Source organism: Capricornis sumatraensis, chromosome 10 (genome assembly GCF_032405125.1).
Source record: "Capricornis sumatraensis isolate serow.1 chromosome 10, serow.2, whole genome shotgun sequence".
Lineage (NCBI taxonomy): Eukaryota > Metazoa > Chordata > Mammalia > Artiodactyla > Bovidae > Capricornis > Capricornis sumatraensis.
The window spans coordinates 92,787,537-92,806,988 of NC_091078.1; the positions used below are offsets into that span (position 1 = coordinate 92,787,537).

At 49.9% G+C, this 19,452-nt stretch overlaps 1 protein-coding gene across 3 annotated transcripts in view; it reads right to left on the reverse strand.

Moving 5' to 3' along the window:
* CACNA1D (calcium voltage-gated channel subunit alpha1 D) overlaps positions 1-19,452 on the reverse strand; it is a 348,007-nt gene that overhangs the window by 19,079 nt on the left and 309,476 nt on the right. For 2 of the 3 annotated variants that reach the window (XM_068982168.1, XM_068982169.1), the window contains 10 exons: positions 19,349-19,393; positions 18,807-18,935; positions 16,495-16,560; positions 14,414-14,505; positions 13,366-13,525; positions 12,630-12,757; positions 12,399-12,495; positions 9,029-9,131; positions 8,615-8,716; positions 3,801-3,931 (listed from right to left, as the gene is read on the reverse strand). In XM_068982168.1, coding sequence (XP_068838269.1) covers positions 3,801-3,931; positions 8,615-8,716; positions 9,029-9,131; positions 12,399-12,495; positions 12,630-12,757; positions 13,366-13,525; positions 14,414-14,505; positions 16,495-16,560; positions 18,807-18,935; positions 19,349-19,393 — 1,053 coding nt within the window. The remainder of the gene's footprint in view (positions 1-3,800; positions 3,932-8,614; positions 8,717-9,028; positions 9,132-12,398; positions 12,496-12,629; positions 12,758-13,365; positions 13,526-14,413; positions 14,506-16,494; positions 16,561-18,806; positions 18,936-19,348; positions 19,394-19,452) is intronic. The other variant, XM_068982170.1, reaches the window with a different exon arrangement.

Below are 19,452 nucleotides of genomic sequence, written 5' to 3' on the forward strand. Positions count from 1 at the left end.
CTTTTTATGGCTTTAGATGGAATCATGCTTTTAAAAAAAAGACAAAAAGTCTTGCTAATTTTGAGACTAACATAACTAGATGACACGTATGAGATACTTGACAGGTTCCCTGTCTTTGGAGTACCCTGATTTCCCTCTGAGTTTATGCCTGAGTCCCTCCAAGGAGGCCATGTGAGGGAGTCATTTGATTCCGATCCACCACCCACCTTTCCACTGGGCCACCTACGGCTCAGGCTTTCACGTGATAAAACCTGTCTAACTCTTTACAAGCCTTAAACCTAACTTCCAAACAGGTAAGAAAAAAAAAAAAATCTAGCCCTCTCAAATCTTCCTGTCATGAAGAAGGGCAGGCTCCCGTTTTGGCTGAGCAGGGAACAGTCTCCCCCTCAGACTCCACCAGAGTGTCTTTGGCATAAAGGAAATCCTTGGACGTTGAAAGAAAAAGAAATGAACAAAACTTTCCCCACTCTGGGACCTGTTTTCTTTTTCCGATCCATGAGATACTGGGCTAAAGCGTGCCTGGATCTTGCGGTCCTCATCTGGAAAGCCTGATGGGGCGGTACTGTCTGCTGGGGAGGGGACAGAGTTTCATGGCTGCGGACTTGTGTTCACTTAGTTGCTTGATCCAGGTGGAAATCTGCAGGTCACTGGGATGCAGCAACAATGGATGAAGAGCAAAGGCTGAGTCAAACTAAAGTGAGTATGGCACGTAGGGGATGAGGGAGGAAAAAGAAAAAGCCTGATGCAGCTTCCCTCTGATCCCCTCTGGAGAGGGGCGGGAGAGAAGGCTGGCTTTACTGATGAAGATGGATGGACGGATGGAAACTGCACACTCATTCAGACCACAGAGGCCAGAGGACACCGGGTGCCAAGCTCCTACCCACACGGGATCCAGGAGCTCCTCAAGTCACCCCACCTTCGTGGAGAAGGGGCCCTGCAGTTGGTCTGAACAGAGGGAGACCAGATGGAGCCCACGGGGTTGACAACCAGAGTGCATCCGCGTGCCTGCCAAAGCCGAGTCACTGCGGGGGGCGGAGAACGTGGACCAGCTCTGATCCTGCTCAGACGGATGCACCCTGCGCGGCACAAGCAGCACCGGCCTAAGCCCTGTCTCGGGCGTTCACCCGAGGCTCATGCTCCTCTTGCCATTAGTAATCGAGCTGCTGGTCTACTGGCACCCCCGACACAGGGAGGACCACCTCATTCCACTTCTCAATAGGCCACGCCCACCGTGAGGAGCTTCTCTGAGGACCTGCATTCTTGTCCTAGTGACATGGTGCACCCATTTCTCCTCCCACTGCCATCTGATCCTGTTTCCCTAAGGTCGCATCTGCTCGTATTATTTCCTCAATTCAGAAAGGAAGTGCTTCGTCTTGCTAGTTAAATGCAGAGTGACAGAACACAGTTAAAGCCCTTCCTATAGCATCGGACCAAAAACGTAATGAGAACTATCCTTCACGGAGGCAAAATTTTTCTGTTTTCAATGCGTGCTGCAGAATCAAGTGCATTTTCCGGAATATCTGTCAAGATTATGAAGACAATTTACTAGGCTGGGTACACAACATAAAGTATAGTCACAGCCTCAACTCCCAGTGGAACCATGTGGAAATGTGTTGATGTTGGCACCTAACTGGAAATATTTTAATTTCACCAAGGAAATAAAACTTTCTACAAACAACACAATGAAAAATGTCCAGGAGGAAAACATGACTGTGACACACGCAATAGTCTTTTAAGCCATGACGCATGTATGTAGCTTCAGCATCATTTGAACCTTTGACTTAAAGACTCAGTGAAACCCACCCCACTATGTGATTATTAATTATATAGGCATGTGTTGTCATTCAGGTCTTAAAACATCCAAACACTATATCCAACCTCCAGAGTGAGCACTGAACCCTTCTAACTAGGAAGCCTTGGGGACTCAGCGAAGGTATAACCCTGTGTTCAAGTGGTCATTGTACCTGCCTTCCATGGAAAATGGAAAGCTCTTCAGCCAGCGCTGCCTTGATGATTTATGGTACATGACGGCACAGCCATCCTCGAAAGAGTATGTTTCCCCCTCCAGAAAAGTCAAGCCCCACCACACCCACCAACTAGAATCTGAGAACAGCAAGTGGCTTCCTGTAAGGGCATGGGCACCATGATACCTTGGAATCTGGGCTGCTTTAGGGAGGAGCTTGCAGAAATGTGATCATCACTCCCTGCCTTTGCACCCAATTTGGCCACACCACCCTCTAGAACACACGGACCAGACCTGTTCAGGTTTACAAATGTGTCTTCTCAGTTGACTGGCCTCTCTAAGGCTACTTGTGAGCTGTGCTCAGGAGAAAGGTTGTCATTTTTGCAAAATGGACAGGTCAGAGGTGAAAGTGTTATTGAAATTCCACAATCTGGGATAGCAATCAGCTATTTGAGCCTCAGATTCCCTAACCTTCCTTTAGCAGATGTTGGATCAGAGGAAGAATGACCAGAATCTCTCTTTGATCAGATTCAGCATCCATCTTTCCCCTGTGTCCTATAGCTGTCTGGGCAAAGCCCAGGTCATATCATGAATCCACAGGTCACTATCACACAAGGTCATCTCCTAACCCACCGGTTGCACATACCTCACACTCCTCCCTTCATTCGTCATCATTCACATTCATTCTCTCTCAGCAAGATCACAGACAAGCCCTCACTTTGGTAATTACCATCACTGAGAACACAAAACAATGCTGGGCATTTTCCCCCGGAAAAAAAGCAAAAGACTATTTCACATTGAACCTTACCCATACCAACAAGACCCAGTTTAAGACACACATGGTAAGAGGGACGTAAGAGGCAAACATTCTGTGTCAAGCTGCTCGGACAGCAGAGATGACAGGGTGCGCGATTCATCTGCAGTTGTTTCTGACAGCTTGCCAATCTCTGTAGTTTCCTTTTTGGAGTCTCGGCATCTTTTCCTCACTCCTTCTCCCTTGCTTTCTCCATCACTTCAACCACAGACTGCCCTTCCTAGCCCTCTTTTTGCCAGTCTCCATCAGGACACCATTTCCCTGCACACCTGCTTCCCACCAGGGCTCTGGGCTTATTGAGGGTTCTACACCCTTGAATGCATGGACTCTAGTTAGAACCAGAGGTTCCTGAAGCCACATTCCCCCTCCAGGAGACTGGGCAGCTGTAGGGACTACAGGCTGCTGGGTCACAAGAGAACAGCATTTGCACAGCAAGGCTCACAGCCACCAGGAGACAACACGCAGACACACTGCACGCACACACACAAGCTCACGCACCCACGCACGCATGCACGCACGCACTAGGAGGTGATGGATGTTACTGAGATGGACCAAAAACCAACAAGCAGTGGGGTAAGAAATAAACAGAAACAAAACAAAGCACTTGCGTTCAGATGGAAAGCTGTTTCATGGGCAGCCAGGGCCCGAGCCCAGGGCCGGGGGAAGGTGGGTGCCTGCTCGGAGGACGCTGCTGTCGGAGAAGCCCGGGGGAGACAGGGCGTGGGGCAGCTCTGGCTCCCCTCCCGCGAGGGGTGTGCCTTGGCCGCTGTCCTGCGGGGTCCCACCACGCAGGCCAGGCTGCGGTGGGCATGGATGCGGGGGCACAGAGGGTACTGGGAAGGGGAGGCACTTACCTGGTGGCCCAGAAATGGCTAGTCCACCTTTGGGGGAGTGTGCAGTATCTCAGTTTAAACAAAATCCTGGTGGTAACTGCTCAACCATGAATAGTCAGCTCTCTAGTGTTTTAATAAAGCTTGTAAAATTGTTAGTGAAAAAGAGAAAGAGACAAAAACAACAATTCACCTGTAGGGCAATTGTGCTGTTCTTCGCGGGGTATTTTCCCACCAGTCCTTGTTCTTTCCGTTTCTTGAATTTCCTAAAGTAGTCCTGTATCAGGAAAGTGGCATAGAACTTCCCCACGGTTACCTCATCATCTAAACGGAGAGACCAGACAGAGCTCTCCCGAATCAGCACATTTGCACCAAGAGCCTCAACACTTGCTTTGGGCAGGGAGGGGGCGGGGGCACTGAGCTCTCAGCTTAGGACATGGGAAACTAAATCTAGCGAAAAGCAAGATTGTGCAAAGCAGTTAAGCCTCAAAATTAGAGTCAGTTACATAAACTGATACTCAAAATTGCAGAAAATAATGGACTTGTCATGAGTTTCATAGAGCAGCATATTAGTAACACCATGAAGTGCCATCTCGGTTATTAACTCAAAAGAAAAATTACAGAACAAAAAAAAGGCTTCATGGGTCATAGTTTCACCCTGTGCATAGGGATTTGCATGTGTAATTACCGTGAACACCAAGGACAATTAACCATCCAAACCCCAATGCCTGGAGAGGAAGATAGAGAACTCAGAAAGGTGACAGACAGGCTCGGAAGGAGAGGCTGATTCCGAAGAGTGACTGCAGACCCAGATTTCCAAGTGCCCCTTAATTCTCTGCCGATAGCCTCCACATGCCGTGGCTCGGCTTGTAATTCAGAACTGCTTGTTTTTGATACTGCGAGTGACAGGTCCAGCTCACCTCAGAGCTGGCTGCCTTACCTCTGCTTTGTTCAGAAACAGCCCCACCATGCGTGGCCGGGGAGCTGGGACTCCGTTGAGCCTGATTAAAGGTGATGCATGAGGCAGAATAGTGGCTCTTGCTGTCTCCCAGGAAACCACCCTGGCAGTGCCAGTGTGCCTGGGGTCTCCACGAGGGCTGCTCTCCCAAGGTGCTCACCCCCACACCTGTCCAGGGTGCCCACGAGGCTGGTGGCCAGTGACCATGGCTTGCAGAGGCTGGAGGAGAATGGTTGCCACCCTCAGGCTTTAGCGCCACTCGACTTGTGGCCAGGCTGCCCTTGCTACTCACGTGCCATCTAGGGTAGAGGACCTGGCTTCTCTGGGCATGTGTTCTAACCCGCAGGTGAGCCTAAGCCTCTCAGGAGAAGCTGTGAGAATTCCAGGACAAGAGGCCTATATAGCGCTCTGGGTGGTCTAAGTGCCAGGGGACAGGTGACAGTGGGCCATTGCCATCAGAATCACTGTTACCTAACAGCTCTCCAGCAGTGGCACCTACTGAAAAAGGACAAGAACCACGACAGGGTGCAGGACACTGGAACCCTCAGGTGGGGTGCACCCGGGGGGTGCATTTCCTGCCCGTGTGGGACAGATGTCCGTGACTGGACACAGCTGGGCCACTCTGGGCTGCCCGCCCCAACTTCCTTGTCAGAAGCTGCTCAGTGTTACTGTGTGAGAGGATGCCTGGGGGTGGTTGGGCTTTGGGCAGCAATGAAACCCAGGGCCCTCATCGGTCTAGGGCTGGTCCAAATGGTCTAACAATGTCCTGTGCAGAGGCAGGGAGGTGAGAGGCGAGTGGACAGAGGTTCCATGACTTGCTCCAGGCCAGGTGAGCTGGGAGGTGGGCCCCCCAGACCTGGGTTCTCATTCTCCACCTCACTGCCTCCCTGAGGGATGGCCCAGCTCCACCACAAGGGCCACCTGGTCCTGTGGGGCTGCCTCTCCCCAGCAAAGTCCACCTCTCCACCAGGCCACATGCAGGAGGTGGACCAACTGTGACCTGACAATCCCAGGTCAGCCAGCCTCTGCCAGTCAGGGTCCCCAGTCGCCTCTGTGGGCTCCCACAAAAACACCGGCCACACTCACAGGAAGCCCATCTCATCCCTCACTGGGGTGCTTCCAGCAAAAGCATGCCTAACTGCTCTCCCCCTTCAGCCTGGATGGTGCTAGCCTAGAGGGCCCAAGGGGGCTCCTATGGGAGAGTCCTGGCTCTCCCTGGCCCAGAACCTCGGTGGGGCAGTGGGGGCGGGGTCGCTGTACTCAATGAAGAGGGTGGATTGTGTTTCTGCCCAAGGGGCAGCGGAGGTGCCCACCTAGGGCTTGCAAGCAGGGCTCCAAGGGCCACCTGACCTTCTGCACTGAGATGCTGAGCTACTGAGACCGGGCTCAGGAAGAGTCTTAAGAACAGCAAAAGTCACAGCTACAGCAGGACAGAGAAGGAAGAAGAGGAGAGTAGGGAGGCCGGCTGGGCTTGGGACTTCAGAGAGCGATAGGGTCACAGCTCTGAACGCTCCTCAGGGGAAAGGAGCCAAAGATTCAGGTCCAGGAACGAAGGTCCGAAGACAGAGAGGAGCCCCTGGGAGGACAAGGGAAGAGCCATGACTCAGCAGGAGGCCACAGCGGAGCTGAGAACACGAGCAAGGTCCAGATGGGAAACGAGACACCTCAGCATGGAGAGAGGGGACAGGCTGTCCCCATAGCCAGAGGTAGCGCCGGAGCCCGGCATTCTGGCCTGGCTCCCAGGCTCATTCCTGAGCATCACTCCATCAAGCTCATGATGAGCTGGGGGCGCCTCACATCACCCCTGTGCTGGCAAGGCCTTTTAAGATGGGCACCGACTCTGCTTTCTCACCAGGGCTGTAAGGGTTCCCTGAGTGCCCCACAAAGACCAGTCCCAGGTGCAGGGCTGGCCTGGCTGTCTGCTGCCCTCTGGCCAGATTACCGAGGGTGGACACTGAGCCCCTCTGCCATGGGAGCTACCCATGCGCTGGCCCAGAGGGTCGTAAATATATCCCCCTTTTCTAAGTTCTCCACGGGGTGGGAAAGGCTCATCTGCTGGAAGGTAAGAGAGGAAAGACAAAGAGGCAAAGGGTGAACGCAGATGCTACAACCCTGCCCAGCAACTCAACCAGAGCCTGTGCCCTAAAGCCTGAAGTCTCCACCTTTGGAAATTCAGTGACAAGAGCCCTTATTTGAGATCAGCCTGCATAAGCTCTATGCTCAGCACATGCACCACCTGGGCCATAGAACCTCTTGAGCATCCCATCCCTACTAAGGTGCTGTTTCCTTCCCAGGTTTTCCAGGGCTCTGACTGCCATTTTGGGTGAGATTAACCTTGTCACCCTAACCCCCAATCCACGTTAAGAAATGCAGAGAGAAAAGCAGGGCCCACTATTGGGCCAGGAAAGAGGAAGACTATGTAGCCTTCATGAAAAGCCTAGTAGGGCTACAAGCTGATCAAAGGAAGGGAGGCAAATTCCAGACCCCTTTTTTTCCTTGGTGAAATAGAAACAAATGAAGTTTCATAAAAATGTGAATGACTCTCCCCAGGTGAGCCTTGCCAGGATGGCACTGATGTGACAGACTGGGCTGTAGGGAGGGTGGCGAGAGGAGGGGTGGCCTGCAAGGAAGGCTCCCCCGAGACAGGTACGGCCCACTATTCTGAAGCATGCATCTGTATTGTGAGAAATATGTAGGGGAATACAGTTGGCAAGAGATAACTCCGATTCCATGCCACCACCCTAAAACAGAATTGCTTCAGAATATTCTGAAAGACTGAGACTTGAAAGGAATGGAGGCTGCAGAAAAAGCTCAAGCACATTGTTACAACGATTTAAGAAAAGCAATTCGTCTCAGCCATGCGAACACCTGGGTGTGCAGCTAAAAAGAAAAGAACGGAAACCAAAGAGCTGTTTTAAACGTGCAGGATCAGTTCTCCTGTGGGGAGCCAGGCACCTCTCTCCGGGTGGGAGTTTCCGTTTGGTTCTGGTGTTTTGTTTGGCATGCTTTCCCTTTATCATTTCTTGATGGGTCCTCTTTCCCAGCTCTGAGCTGTTGGCCCTGCCAGCTCTGGGTGGCTCCCTCCAGCAACAAGAGCTCACAGTGCTTCTGGCTTCACGTGGGGAACAGAGCTGGCCAGCAAGCTGCACTATCCCCCAGGATCCAGAGGTTGTCACTTTCTCAAAAGGAGAGGCCACTGTCCTGGCCTGGGGTTCCAGACTCAGCTTCCAGACCTGAGCCAGCCCCATTGGCAGTAATGCAATCCAGTTTGTTACAAAACACGCCAAACATTTCTAACACACCCGGGGCTGAGGGGGGTAGAGGCCGGGTGTGTTGGCACTGAGCAGACAGATCCTGCACCTTTAAAACTCGAAAATGAAAGTCAAAACACAATCACCTCCACTTTTAAGTCAATGTGTACTTAAACAAAAATGGAAAAACAGTATCTGGATTATATATATATATGTTTGTGTTATATATATATAAGTCTGAGAAAAGTTTAGTCAGTTATTTTATGATAAACAACAAAAAGAAATAAGCATGCCTGTTAGTTCCATCTCTACTCTAAATTCTAATTAAAGGGACGTTTGGGTAATAGATCTAGTCTTAGTAAGAACATTTCAAAAATACCATTTTTCAAAAGCTTTTTTTTGTGTGTGAGAAGTTTTCAGCAATATGTTGAAGGATATATGGAAACTAGTTTTAAGTACTTCATTTTGGGCAACCCCCTCCCCACAAAAAAACACAGGCTTTTGGTTTTGAGGCCGCAAGCTTGCTCCCCTAACATGACTTCCTCCACCCACAGGAGAACACCTGCTTCAGCCATCTGGGTCTCGGTTTCCTTCTCACTGAAGCCTCTCCTTTGTCTGGAATGGTCTTCACGTTACCCCATATCATTACACTGATGGCCATAATGGCCTGCTTTAGTTGCTGGCCTCAATGTTCTGGCTGGTACCTCAAGCCTTCTGCAAACACGTTGGGACTCCTGGAGACTAGCACTGAAACCAACATGTTGGCCACGAGCTACTTAGGAAATAAACTGCACTGACCACCAGCTGGAGGGACAACTTGGTCAAGTAGTTTCATGCTGGTTTTCTTCCAAATTTTCTTGATCACAGCTCGGAGTTCTTCATTAGCTTGTTCCAGGTTGCCTGGATTCAAAATGCAAGAGAGGCAAATGAGCCTTGTTTCTTTTCCCCTGCAACGCCTCTCTGTTCTCACCAGAGCTGCCAGCGGCGCGAGTCACCTCTCAGCTTTCTGGGACAAGGTGATGCATGAAGGGAGGAGAGAAAGGTGGAGGAGGCTGGCCTGGCCAGCGGGCCCAGCACAGACATCCCGATTACATGCACCACCCCGCCCCGAGGGGGGGCCTTCTGACAAGAGGAGGTCCACGTGAGAATCAAGGTGGGATATGGCCTCCCCATCCTCTCCTCCCACCTGTCCTGCTTCCAGGGAGGGCTCACCTTCAGTCTTGATTTTAAGAGCCGTTCGAACCAGAGCAAACAGAGTTGCATTAAACATGACTGTCCCATCACTGTTGAGTGGCATGTTCATAGCAACTAGTCTCTGTAAACAGCAAGAAAAGTCCCTTGATAGAATGCAAACAACTGATGACAGCTGCAGTCCATTCCATTTATTTTCTGTTTATTCTCTCCATCTCCTTTCTAATGGCTCCTTGATTCAAGTTAATGGCCATTGAGGGGCACCTGCCATTTGAGGGGCTCTGAGATGACGAAGCACAAATGCTGGCACTCAGAAGATAACACTTTGTTTTTTTAAAACTGTTTAGTCCCCTACTGTTTATGCATTCCTCTCCCCTTCTCATCAGCTGGCTCCCCTGTGTCTTGGGGTCAAGCCTCCATTCTGGGCACATCTTTAAGGCTGTTTAGGGTAAAACGATATACCAGGTATGATGAGCCAGGCACAGAGTCTGAGACAAAGGTCCTCAACCAATGAAGTCCATTACTTTTCCTAACTTGGGGAGAGTCCTTCAAGGACCCTTCCCTGGAGACACCACTGTGGAGTGTTTTGTACAAGTCCATGTGGTTCCCCTGAGGGTCTGGCCTTGCAGAGCTGGATCCCCAGTGTCCTGCTCCTGTCTTCTCTCTCTTCACCCTGGTAACACTAGCACTGAGAGTCTGAGAGGACTAGGATGAGAGAAAACACCCTCTCTAGCCCCAGCTGATGCAGATGACACGCCCAGAGCCAAGTGCTGTGCAAGGGTTAAAGGACAGCATAGACACTAAGGGCATAGACACTTCCGCTGGGTGCCTGGCAGGTGTAAGTGCTAAAAAAAAGCGGTACTTAGACTTACTAATAGTTTCCCATTTCTTACTTTCGGCTGACAAGGTGTCCCAATTTCCTCCTCCCTATCAATGGACTACAACCTTGTGTACACAGGACTCACCCTACCTGAATTCCTAGTCTAGTACAGCCTGCACATGTACTTGGACTGCTGCTGCTGCTAAGTCGCCTCAGTCGTGTCCGACTCTGTGCGACCCCACAGATGGCAACCCTCCAGGCTCCTCCCTCCCTGGGATTCTCCAGGCAAGAATACTGGAGTGGGTTGCCATTTCCTTCTCCAACGCATCCATTTACTTGGACAGCCTGCACATTTACTTGCATCTCCTGGTAAATTTCTGAATTAGCAAACTGCTTTGCCCTTAGAGAACAAAGTAGTCCGCTTTTACTTACACGGGTCCTTCCTTAGATCCTTTACATAAAAGGGTCTGCAAACGCAAACATAAAACAATAGCCACGAGCTAGAACTTATCTTGTTCTTGGAAAGCAGAAAAGAGCCTGGTACTGTGAAATCTATGGGAAAAAGTCAACATCCATGGCTTATTCTCTGTGCCGACATCCAGAGTCCAGGATGAGAAGCAAAGACTCAGGCAAGGAGCCCAAGGTCTTGCCAATGGAGCTTTCTGGACTTCCAGGGCAGAGCACAATGAGTTTGGCTCAGATTTCTCTGAAAGCCTGAAATACACTGTAGACTCCACTCTTTACTGCAGTTCTGTCTAGACTAGCCTAGCACCCCTGTGAGGGTAAAGTGAACCCCTGACCCGGAATCCCATCAGCTCTGTGGGAAGAGGGGACCAGGTATTGCACAGTCTGGCTGGATTTCTACATGGCAGAGTTTCAACAGACAAACCCCCACATTTCTCCTCTAAAACATGGGGGGTCCTTTTCTGTTTCTACAGCTGACTCCAGGTGGTCTGACATGACCTCTACCGAAAGAAACCAGATCTTGAGGAGAGCTCACAGAGATGAGCATGGTCTGATGGGAAAACGTCAGGAATGGGGTGAGGTGGTGATGGGGATGGAGCAGGATAATTAAATTCTTAGCTTAAAAGTCCCACTAGGGCACTGAAGACAGAAGGGAATTCTAAGCGAGCTCGGGAGACTGCTGCAAGCCTTTGGCCACTCAACAAGAGAATCCAGTAACCAAGCAACAATGTGCACATGTAAAGTACCAGACAGTAGATATGGGATCTGAGTCTTATTACACCAAGGCAGGGAGCTGAAGAGTAGCACATCAGCATGTAGCCAGGACAGGAAAATAGGTGAAAGGGGAAAGAACTAGGTGGAAGGGGATATTATACCAAAACCTGAGATCAATTACCTTGTTTTAGTATATATTACCACTCTTTTGTTAATAAACATATGATTTATAAACACCACCATGATGGTCCTGCTTACACCATAAAAGGTTAAAAGAGGAACTAAGGGTATCAGCCTTGGTATCTCCTAAAAATGAGGAAGAAGGGAATATTCTCTCCTCTACTCTTCCTTTGATTATAAAAACCTAGACCTCTCTGCTCTCGGGGCTGTGCTCCCTTGCCTGCCCCCTGTATCTCTCACAAGCATCCTATGCTAATAAACTCACTCTTCGCCAGCCACTCTGCCTCATACTGAATTCTTTCCACATTGAGACAAAAAAACCTGAGTTTCAATAAGCCCAGGTGAGTGGTTTAAACTAAGAGACAGTGTGTTCGAGTCCCCTCCTAAGGCAGAGAGTGTGGGTTCAAGTCTCAATCTGGGGTGCAGATGGGTTCAAGTCCCATCTGACAGAGTATGGTTTTAGCAGGAGAATGGAATCCACCCCTGAGAGGCCACCGCTCGATGCATGCTCACTGGGAAGGGAGCTCTGGTAGCAGAGGGTCACCACATGCACTATCACACCAGCTCGGAGACGTTCAGGCCACCAAGTCCTCTCCATCCTACTCCCTAAGCAGACCCCTAAGCCAACGCCTCCTCTCCATGCCCACTCCACTGCCCTCCCTCCGGCTCTTGCCATATGTCGCAGTGAGATAATGCAACAGCTCTCCTAGGCATTCTCCTGTCCCCAGTTCACCTTTCTGCTGCCTAGAGGCAACCTTCTAGAATGGACGTCTACTCACGCTCCTTCCATGAGACTCAGCAGGACACAGAAGGCTCCGCGCAGCTACGCTCGGCTGGGGCCTCGGGCCTCTGCCACCTTCTCTCGTGTTCCAGCCACACCAGCCACTCCCTGTTCTCCTGCCTCCCCGTCTGGGCTCTCTAGGCTCCGCTTCTGTGATGCTCTTTCCGCTCTGACAAACCTGATGCAAGTGTCACCATTCCCTTCTCCCAACCAGTGACAAATTACACAATTCCCTTCCTAACCTTACCATTGGCTGAAAGGGTGACTTGAGAGTTATACGTTCAAGAGCTCCTCAAGGATGGCAACCACATAACACTCATCCCAGCACCCCCCAGCTCCTGATGGCAGGCTCCGTAGAACATAAGTTAGTCAGTGCTGACTGAAGCGGGGAGGCCCCTAAGAGGCCTCAGGCGCGCCAGCAAGATGCTCACCTTGCAGGCTACCCGGTGTGGACACAGCTTCCCGAAGCCCAGGGGAGGCTGGATGCGGCGGAGCAGAGTGACCACGTCCAGGTGCTTGATCCTTCCCCTGGAGGCGAAGTGCAGCGTGAGGGCAGCGCAGCACACCCATCCTGGCTTGTGGGCCCTCCCACCCTCCCCAGGGAGCGCAGCCAACACCCAGAAACAGCTCACACAAGCCAGACGGAACTCTTTCCCACTTACTTTGCCTCGGGGTCATATTCAGACCAGATCCGTTTGAATTCGTCTAAATGGTGAGGCCCCAGAATAGACCAGTCCCGGGTGAGATAATCAAAATTGTCCATGATGACAGCCACGAAGAGGTTGATGATCTGTAAAAGCCAATCGAGGGGAGTTTCAGGTGCAGTGAGGTTACCTGGGTTCAGTCCTAGTGAGTGCTTCCTGATTATAAGGGTCACAAGACATTTGGACCCATTTCTCCCAGAGAGGCTAAAAAACTTTCATTCTAAAGAATGATTAAGAAAAAGCAGGCTTCCAGGTTTCACAAATGGTTTGGGTATAGTCCCTGGGGTGGTGGGGTGGTGGGGGACGGGGGGTGGGGAGGGCGGGATTGGTATTGTCTGATCTTTTGAAACACACTGGAGTTTTATAATTTGCACCAAATAACTCACTGTCTTAAGTTACTGCTATGTGCAGCGGCTTTGAGATTTTTATAAAAGAACCAGCAGCCCTAAGAAGCCGGAGTGGTGAAGCCTGTTAGTGAGCACCAAAACCCCTACTACAACAAAGGTGCTTATATTAACACAGGCCTCACTTGGCAGAAACTTCAACTGCCCAGTGGAGTCTAGAGTGCTTGTCAGCATAAGATACCCCACAGCTATTTGATGGGGCAATATCATTGGTCTGAATCTCAAATGCTACATGTATATCTGTCTATGAGAGGAGTGCAGGGGTGTGGGAGGCAATTCCGATCACTTACCAGAAATGCGCAGAGCATGTAAAAACTGATGAAATAAACAATGGCGAAGTTGCTCCCACATGTGTACTCCTCCCCGGGGTTGTAATCTGAGTCAGGGTCGCATTGCTTCCCCGGGAGGCAGGCTAGCATGATTTCCTGCCAGGCTTCCCCTGTTGCACACCTTTTTTGGATTAAGCAAAGAAAGAAAGAAGGCATATAAGGCTTAGACCCTCAAGAAATTTTAAGAAAAAATGTTTTTCAATTAGATCAAAACCTAAGTAATTTGGGAGGAAGGCAGCTTGATTTAGTCAAAATTCCTAAACTGAAATTCCTATTTATTTTCAAATGCAACTTGTATTAATAAGTGGAGGACCTGCTGAAACTCCCTTTGATATGCATCAACCACTATATACAAGCATATCAATTCTTTACGTACAAAGGGATGTTTGATTTGTTGTCTTCTCTCCTTTAAACACTTACACTATAATTTTTAAATGATTATTATTTTTAGTGACCTAACATCTGACAGCTTGATTAGATTCCCCGTTCAATTCTGTTGAAAGAACTGGAAACTAACTTACAAAGAACTTGCTCTCCAGTCACTAAAGTCAATAGGAATTATTTGTATGGTTTCTAGAAAGTTCTCACACTTCAAGGCACTCTGTTTACAAAGTTATTAAAAAGAGTTAAAAACAATCCCATATGGCTTGAAATTGTGCATCTCATGATGCTCCCCACTGACTGCGCAAAAGGCTTCCATGTTCCTGCTAAATTTTCATTTTCCTGGTTGTCTGAGTGCATGCGCCCATGTGTGAGCATATACTCTATACCTTCCCAGTGGCTCAGCGGACCTACTCATTCACTCCCAAATGGAGAACCTTAAGCCAATCACAATGTCAATGACCAAAAGCCAGCAAAATTCCTGTGTGACTAAAATGCTACCATTTCCATGTAAGAATACAAAACAAATACAAAAAACCACCAGGACCCAACTGCTTTAAGAACCCGGGTCCTCTTTTGCTCTGGAGCCCAAAGCCAGAGACACCTGCTCGGGACTGGACTCGGTCACCTGAAGAGTAGCAGCACCGCCTGGGGAAAGGTCTGGAAATTGTTGTTCCTGTTGATCTGGTTGTTATCTCTCATGGCCACTTTCCCAAACATCTAGAGAGAGAAATTGTTAGGGGAAAAAGAAAAAAAATTATCATATGGAGAGGAAAAAAAAAAAAAAAACCCTCCACATGTGAATTTAGAACTCAAGTTCAGTCAATACCCAAACTGCTTGGCACTTGATTCATCCCACTGAGATGTGCTGGGCTCTGTTCTAACCACTGGGCACATCCTCAGCTCAGCAAGTTCCTACCCTGGGGAAGGGCTGCAGAAATAACCAGACAGGCAGCCCTCCCAATGGGAGTTCGGCTGGTCCAGCCCCACGGGAAGCACAGAACAGGCTCAGGGGATCCCTGAGGCTGGGGGCTGTTGCCAGGGAAGGCTTCCAGAAGTGAGGTTAAGGACTGGACTGAAGGGTAAGGAGAAGCCAGTCAGGCGACAAGGAGGGCAAAGGGTGCTCCAGGCAGAGGGTGCAAGGCCTGCAAAAGAGCAGAAGCAACATGGCCTGGGTACTCCAGGAAATGAAGCCAGAGTGAGTGTGACAGACAGACCAAAGACAGGCTGTGGACAAGCATGGGGGGCTGGTGGGCTTTGCTGTAAGGGCCAGGAGAAGTTACTGAGTGCTTCACTCACAGAGATTATAGAAGCAGACTGACATTTAGGAAGAACCTGATGCCCAGCAAAGATTCTTCAGTGAACATAGGGTGGTATGTGTGATGTGGTTTGCAGTTCTCTGTTACACTTAAGTTTTACACAAGGATGTTACGGCACAAAAGACCTTTCGGGGCTCAGAGCACCAAAAGCCGCTGAAATACAGGGGCTCAAGCACACTGACTCTTCATTCAAAATCCCTGGTGATGTGGAATCTAGGAAGATGGTACTGATGAACCTATTTGCAGGGCAACAATGAAGACGCAGACCCAGGGAAGAGACTTACGGACAAGGGCAGGGGGCAGGGCGGTGGTGGAGGAAGGAGAGGGTGAGATGAAGGCAGAGAGTAGCGTGGAAGCATGTACGCTACCATACGTAAAATAGACAGCCAACAGGAATTTGCTGTATGACTCAGGGAACTCAAACCGGGGCTCTGTAACAACCTAGAGCAGTGGGAAAGGGTGAGATGTGGGAGGAAGGTTCAAGAGGGAGGGGACATGTGTACAGCTATGACTAATTCATGTTGATGTATGGCAGAAATCAAACCAAGATTGTAAAGTAATTATCCCTCAATTAAAAATAAACAAGTAAAAACCCTGGTGAGTCCTGGTGACTTGCACACACTTCTCTGCTTTAAGAATACAAAAGTAGGGACCACCACGTCTCTGCCACTGGAACACCTCTCCTCCTCCTCATCACAGCACTCCCTCACCTGAACCAGTGGAGAGCAGGGCAGAGAGACCCCGGGGTGGGGGGTGTCTAGGACCACAGACTCCTCCATCTCCCTCTCCCCACAGAGGCTCTGCCCCCAACCCAGCCACTTCATGTTAGGGCTCAGTTGTTAGTGAGCTCCTGGCCCCTCTTCACACCTCACGAGGGGCTGGAGAGCAGCCCCCAGGTCACAGAAGGGCTTGCTTGCATGCTTCTTTTTAGAGGGGTGCTTCTGAGGCAAGAGAATGGTTCACTTCAGCCCCAGCATCTGAAATGCTTTCAGATGATAAACAGACCTTGGTATCACTCAGTACCCTCTTGGCAATGGTGGTACAGAGAACAGGACAATTGCGGCTTCTTTCAGTGCTGCACTTGCCGTGGCTACACTCAACTGTGGGTTTTCTCCAGCAGCTGGCTCTCCTCAGACGCAGATCGGGGGTGGGGAGAGCCCTAAACCCAGCTTCCCCTGACATGTTCTAACCTCCTCACACCCTTCTAAGCCTGGGGCTCTTGCTGGTACAAGCCCTCTCCTGCAGGGCCAAGTCTTTCTCAACTTTATTGCTCTTTAGCAGCCAAGCCTGGCTAAAAAACCATGACCTGCCTTTCCAGTCCACCTGTCCCAAGTGCAGCATGCTGGGGCAATGCAGCAAAGGGATCCAGGGGAGAGGGGCTGGAGCGTACCTGCATGCCGATGACCGCGTAGATGAAGAACAGCATGGCGATGAGAAGGGCGACATACGGGAGCGCCTGGAAGACAGGAGGCACTTGGGTCAGTGTGAGCCTCCTGTCCCTGCGGCACCGATGGCTCGGGGGCGGGGAGGGGAGAAACTGAAGGCCCACGTAGGGAACACCCTCTCTTCTTTTCCATCCGATAGTGAAAGGACATCAGTAGTGAGGAAGAGCTTTGTAAATAAACCCCAGCGCAGCAGCGCAGCTTCAGCCCTGAGGACAGCAGCCCATACACCTCGGGTTACAAAGCTGCAGGCATAATGTGCTGGCCATGGTCATCAGCAGTGTGTCCTACTCTTAGTGTTACCTCTCACAGTAATGCTTGAATTTACTCTTGGATTCCTTTGTGAAACTACTGTAATTGATAAAATGCTTCCAAACTGCTTGCTTCCTTCTTTTGTGGGTGTGTTTGCAGCAGGAGCAAGCAGCTATTTTGCAAAGGAACATTTTTATGCAAAATCACCTTGGGTCTGCTGAAGTACTGCCTTAGAGTGAAGTGTTAGGAGTGGAATTACTAGGTCAGAGGGGAAGAATTACTCTTTGGCTGTGGCTGTAGAAAGCAAGACACTTTTCCTAAAATGCACCCTCTCTGAAAGAAATGCAGAGCTGGGGGCTGGGACAGGGAAGAAAAGGAGCTAGCCCTGTGGTGGCTAAGCCTGTTCCTCTCCTTAGGAACGTCAAATAAAAGCATGGGTGTGTCAGACAGACCCCTGGTCTTTTAAGCCAAGGATCCTCAAATGCTTTTCTCCCTCATCTCAGGTGACAGAATATGTCCATGTGCTCAGCATGCCTCCAGGGGGTGCCCAGATTGTTAAGGCCAAGCTCACATGCATAAAGCCTCCACTTGTCCTCCTATCTGAGAAAGGTCATCAGAAAGCCACTGGCTAAAAACCTCCCGACTTGTGCCAGGTCTGGGTCTGTGACTGCCAGCTTGGCCCAGAGCAGCTGCACCATCATGACAGCTGGGCTGGATAACAGCCCCACAGGGTTAGTTTCAGGCTGTCCTTGCCATACCAACATGCATTTTCTCCCTAGATAAGTGTTGAAGAATTTTGTTGGCACAGCTTCTCAATTTTTATGGTCCGCTACTTGGTGACATGAATTTATCTATAGTGACCAAAACCTTTTTAAAAAGGACAAATGACATTATTGCATGGATCATTCTATCTTTATAGCAGCTCAGTCACAAACATTGGTGCTCTGCATTAATAACAACAGCCTAGGCTTTAATCCCTTTCCAGGACCTAAGCTCACCTGCCTGGAACCCTCAATGTCCCTGCCTCTCTCAGAGCCACAGCCTGGCTCCATCCACAACCTCATTTTCCCCAACAGGACTCGTGAATTTCCTTCAAATCTCTGGACTGACCTCCTTCCCCAGATGCACACCTTCTCCTCTTTACCTGTTAAAAATCTGCCCACTGTGGAAAAATGTCTCCTCGGATATTAACAACAGTTACTTGAGACGTGGGGGTGGGTTGTTCTCTGTGTATCTTTGGATAACTTCATTTGTTAATGTGAGCATTTATAGCTTTTGAGTTAAAAACTGTCAAAAGATAAAGAAATGAAGATCCATGGCTTATTTTCTAATGTTTGTGTGCATCTACAAGCTCCCCAAGTGGTGTACCTCTGGATAAGAATCTGGGCCCCTCCCAGTGGAGTAAGTCCCAAAGACTGGAGTATCTGGTGTGGGGTGCCGGAAGGTACAGGAGAAGCTGGGGTCTGTTTGGAACAGCCTGGAGAGTACAGCTGACGAAGGGGACCTGGCTTATACCTAGATGCCCTCCACTATGCAATCCTGCCAGGCACAGGATAACCCAGGATGAGGGATGGTGTGCTGGCCCAGGCCAGCTGGTCTCTGACTTTGTATCTATCAACAGATCGGCCACTGGACTGGACTGTGGCAGCCTTACAACGCTTCCAGGGATCGGCTGGGACTCTCCCTCTCTCAGACATCACCATTCACCCCGGGTGTCCTGGGGGGGGACTGTGGGGCGTGGAGCCCTGTATCTCTGTCCGTCCTGGAAATGCCGCAGAGCTCTCAGCTGTGGGTCCTTACTGCTCTTTCTTCTGCTTCCTCAAGCAAGTCATCCTAAGTGATTTTCCCAAGCAACGCTGGGCAGGTCTCTTCCGCGTTTTATGTCCTCCATGGACCTTGATGGTCACAGTGGTCCTGCAGAAGGGAGGGTGGATCCTCCACGATAGGGGACAACCGCCGACTTACACATGATCTTCAAAGACAAAGAAGCCCCTGGCATGGCTCTTACCTGGAAGGACTTAATAAAAGTCCACAGCAGCGTCCGGATGCCTTCCCCCCTGCTGAGAAGCTTCACCAATCGCATCACTCGGAAAAGACGGAAAAAGGTGATGGAGATTCTATTGCTCTCTTCAGAGTTCTGAAGGGTTATCATGGAGAGGTCAAACCCAATGGAAAGTAGAACATGCAACACTTTCAGAAAAACAGCAACAGATGCACACAGAGGTGGTAGAGGTAAGAATTAAAGATGTGTTTCTAGGGCCTTTGCACCTTACAAAGCATGATATGAAAGGAGAAGTTACATGCTAACAACACAGGGCTTTGGAAAACTGCGTCCACACAGCACATGCATGTCCACGTGGTCTAGAGTGTTAAGAGGAGGACGCCGGGCTGGTCAAGAGTACTGGACACTGATGATGAATGCAAACCACTGCAGACACTGTTCTGGAAGGACAATCATGGAGAATACAGAACAACTAGTGGAGGACTCGACATGGCCAAATAAACTCAAGGGAAAGACCCAGCCCCCTGGGGACTAGTCACTGATCTTACCCCAGGTGTAGCGGTTGGGACAGGGACATTTTCACTTTCAGTTGGCTTTAAGAAATCAAAGATTGAAAATGCATTAATGAACTGGGAAGGAAGCTGGGGTTCAG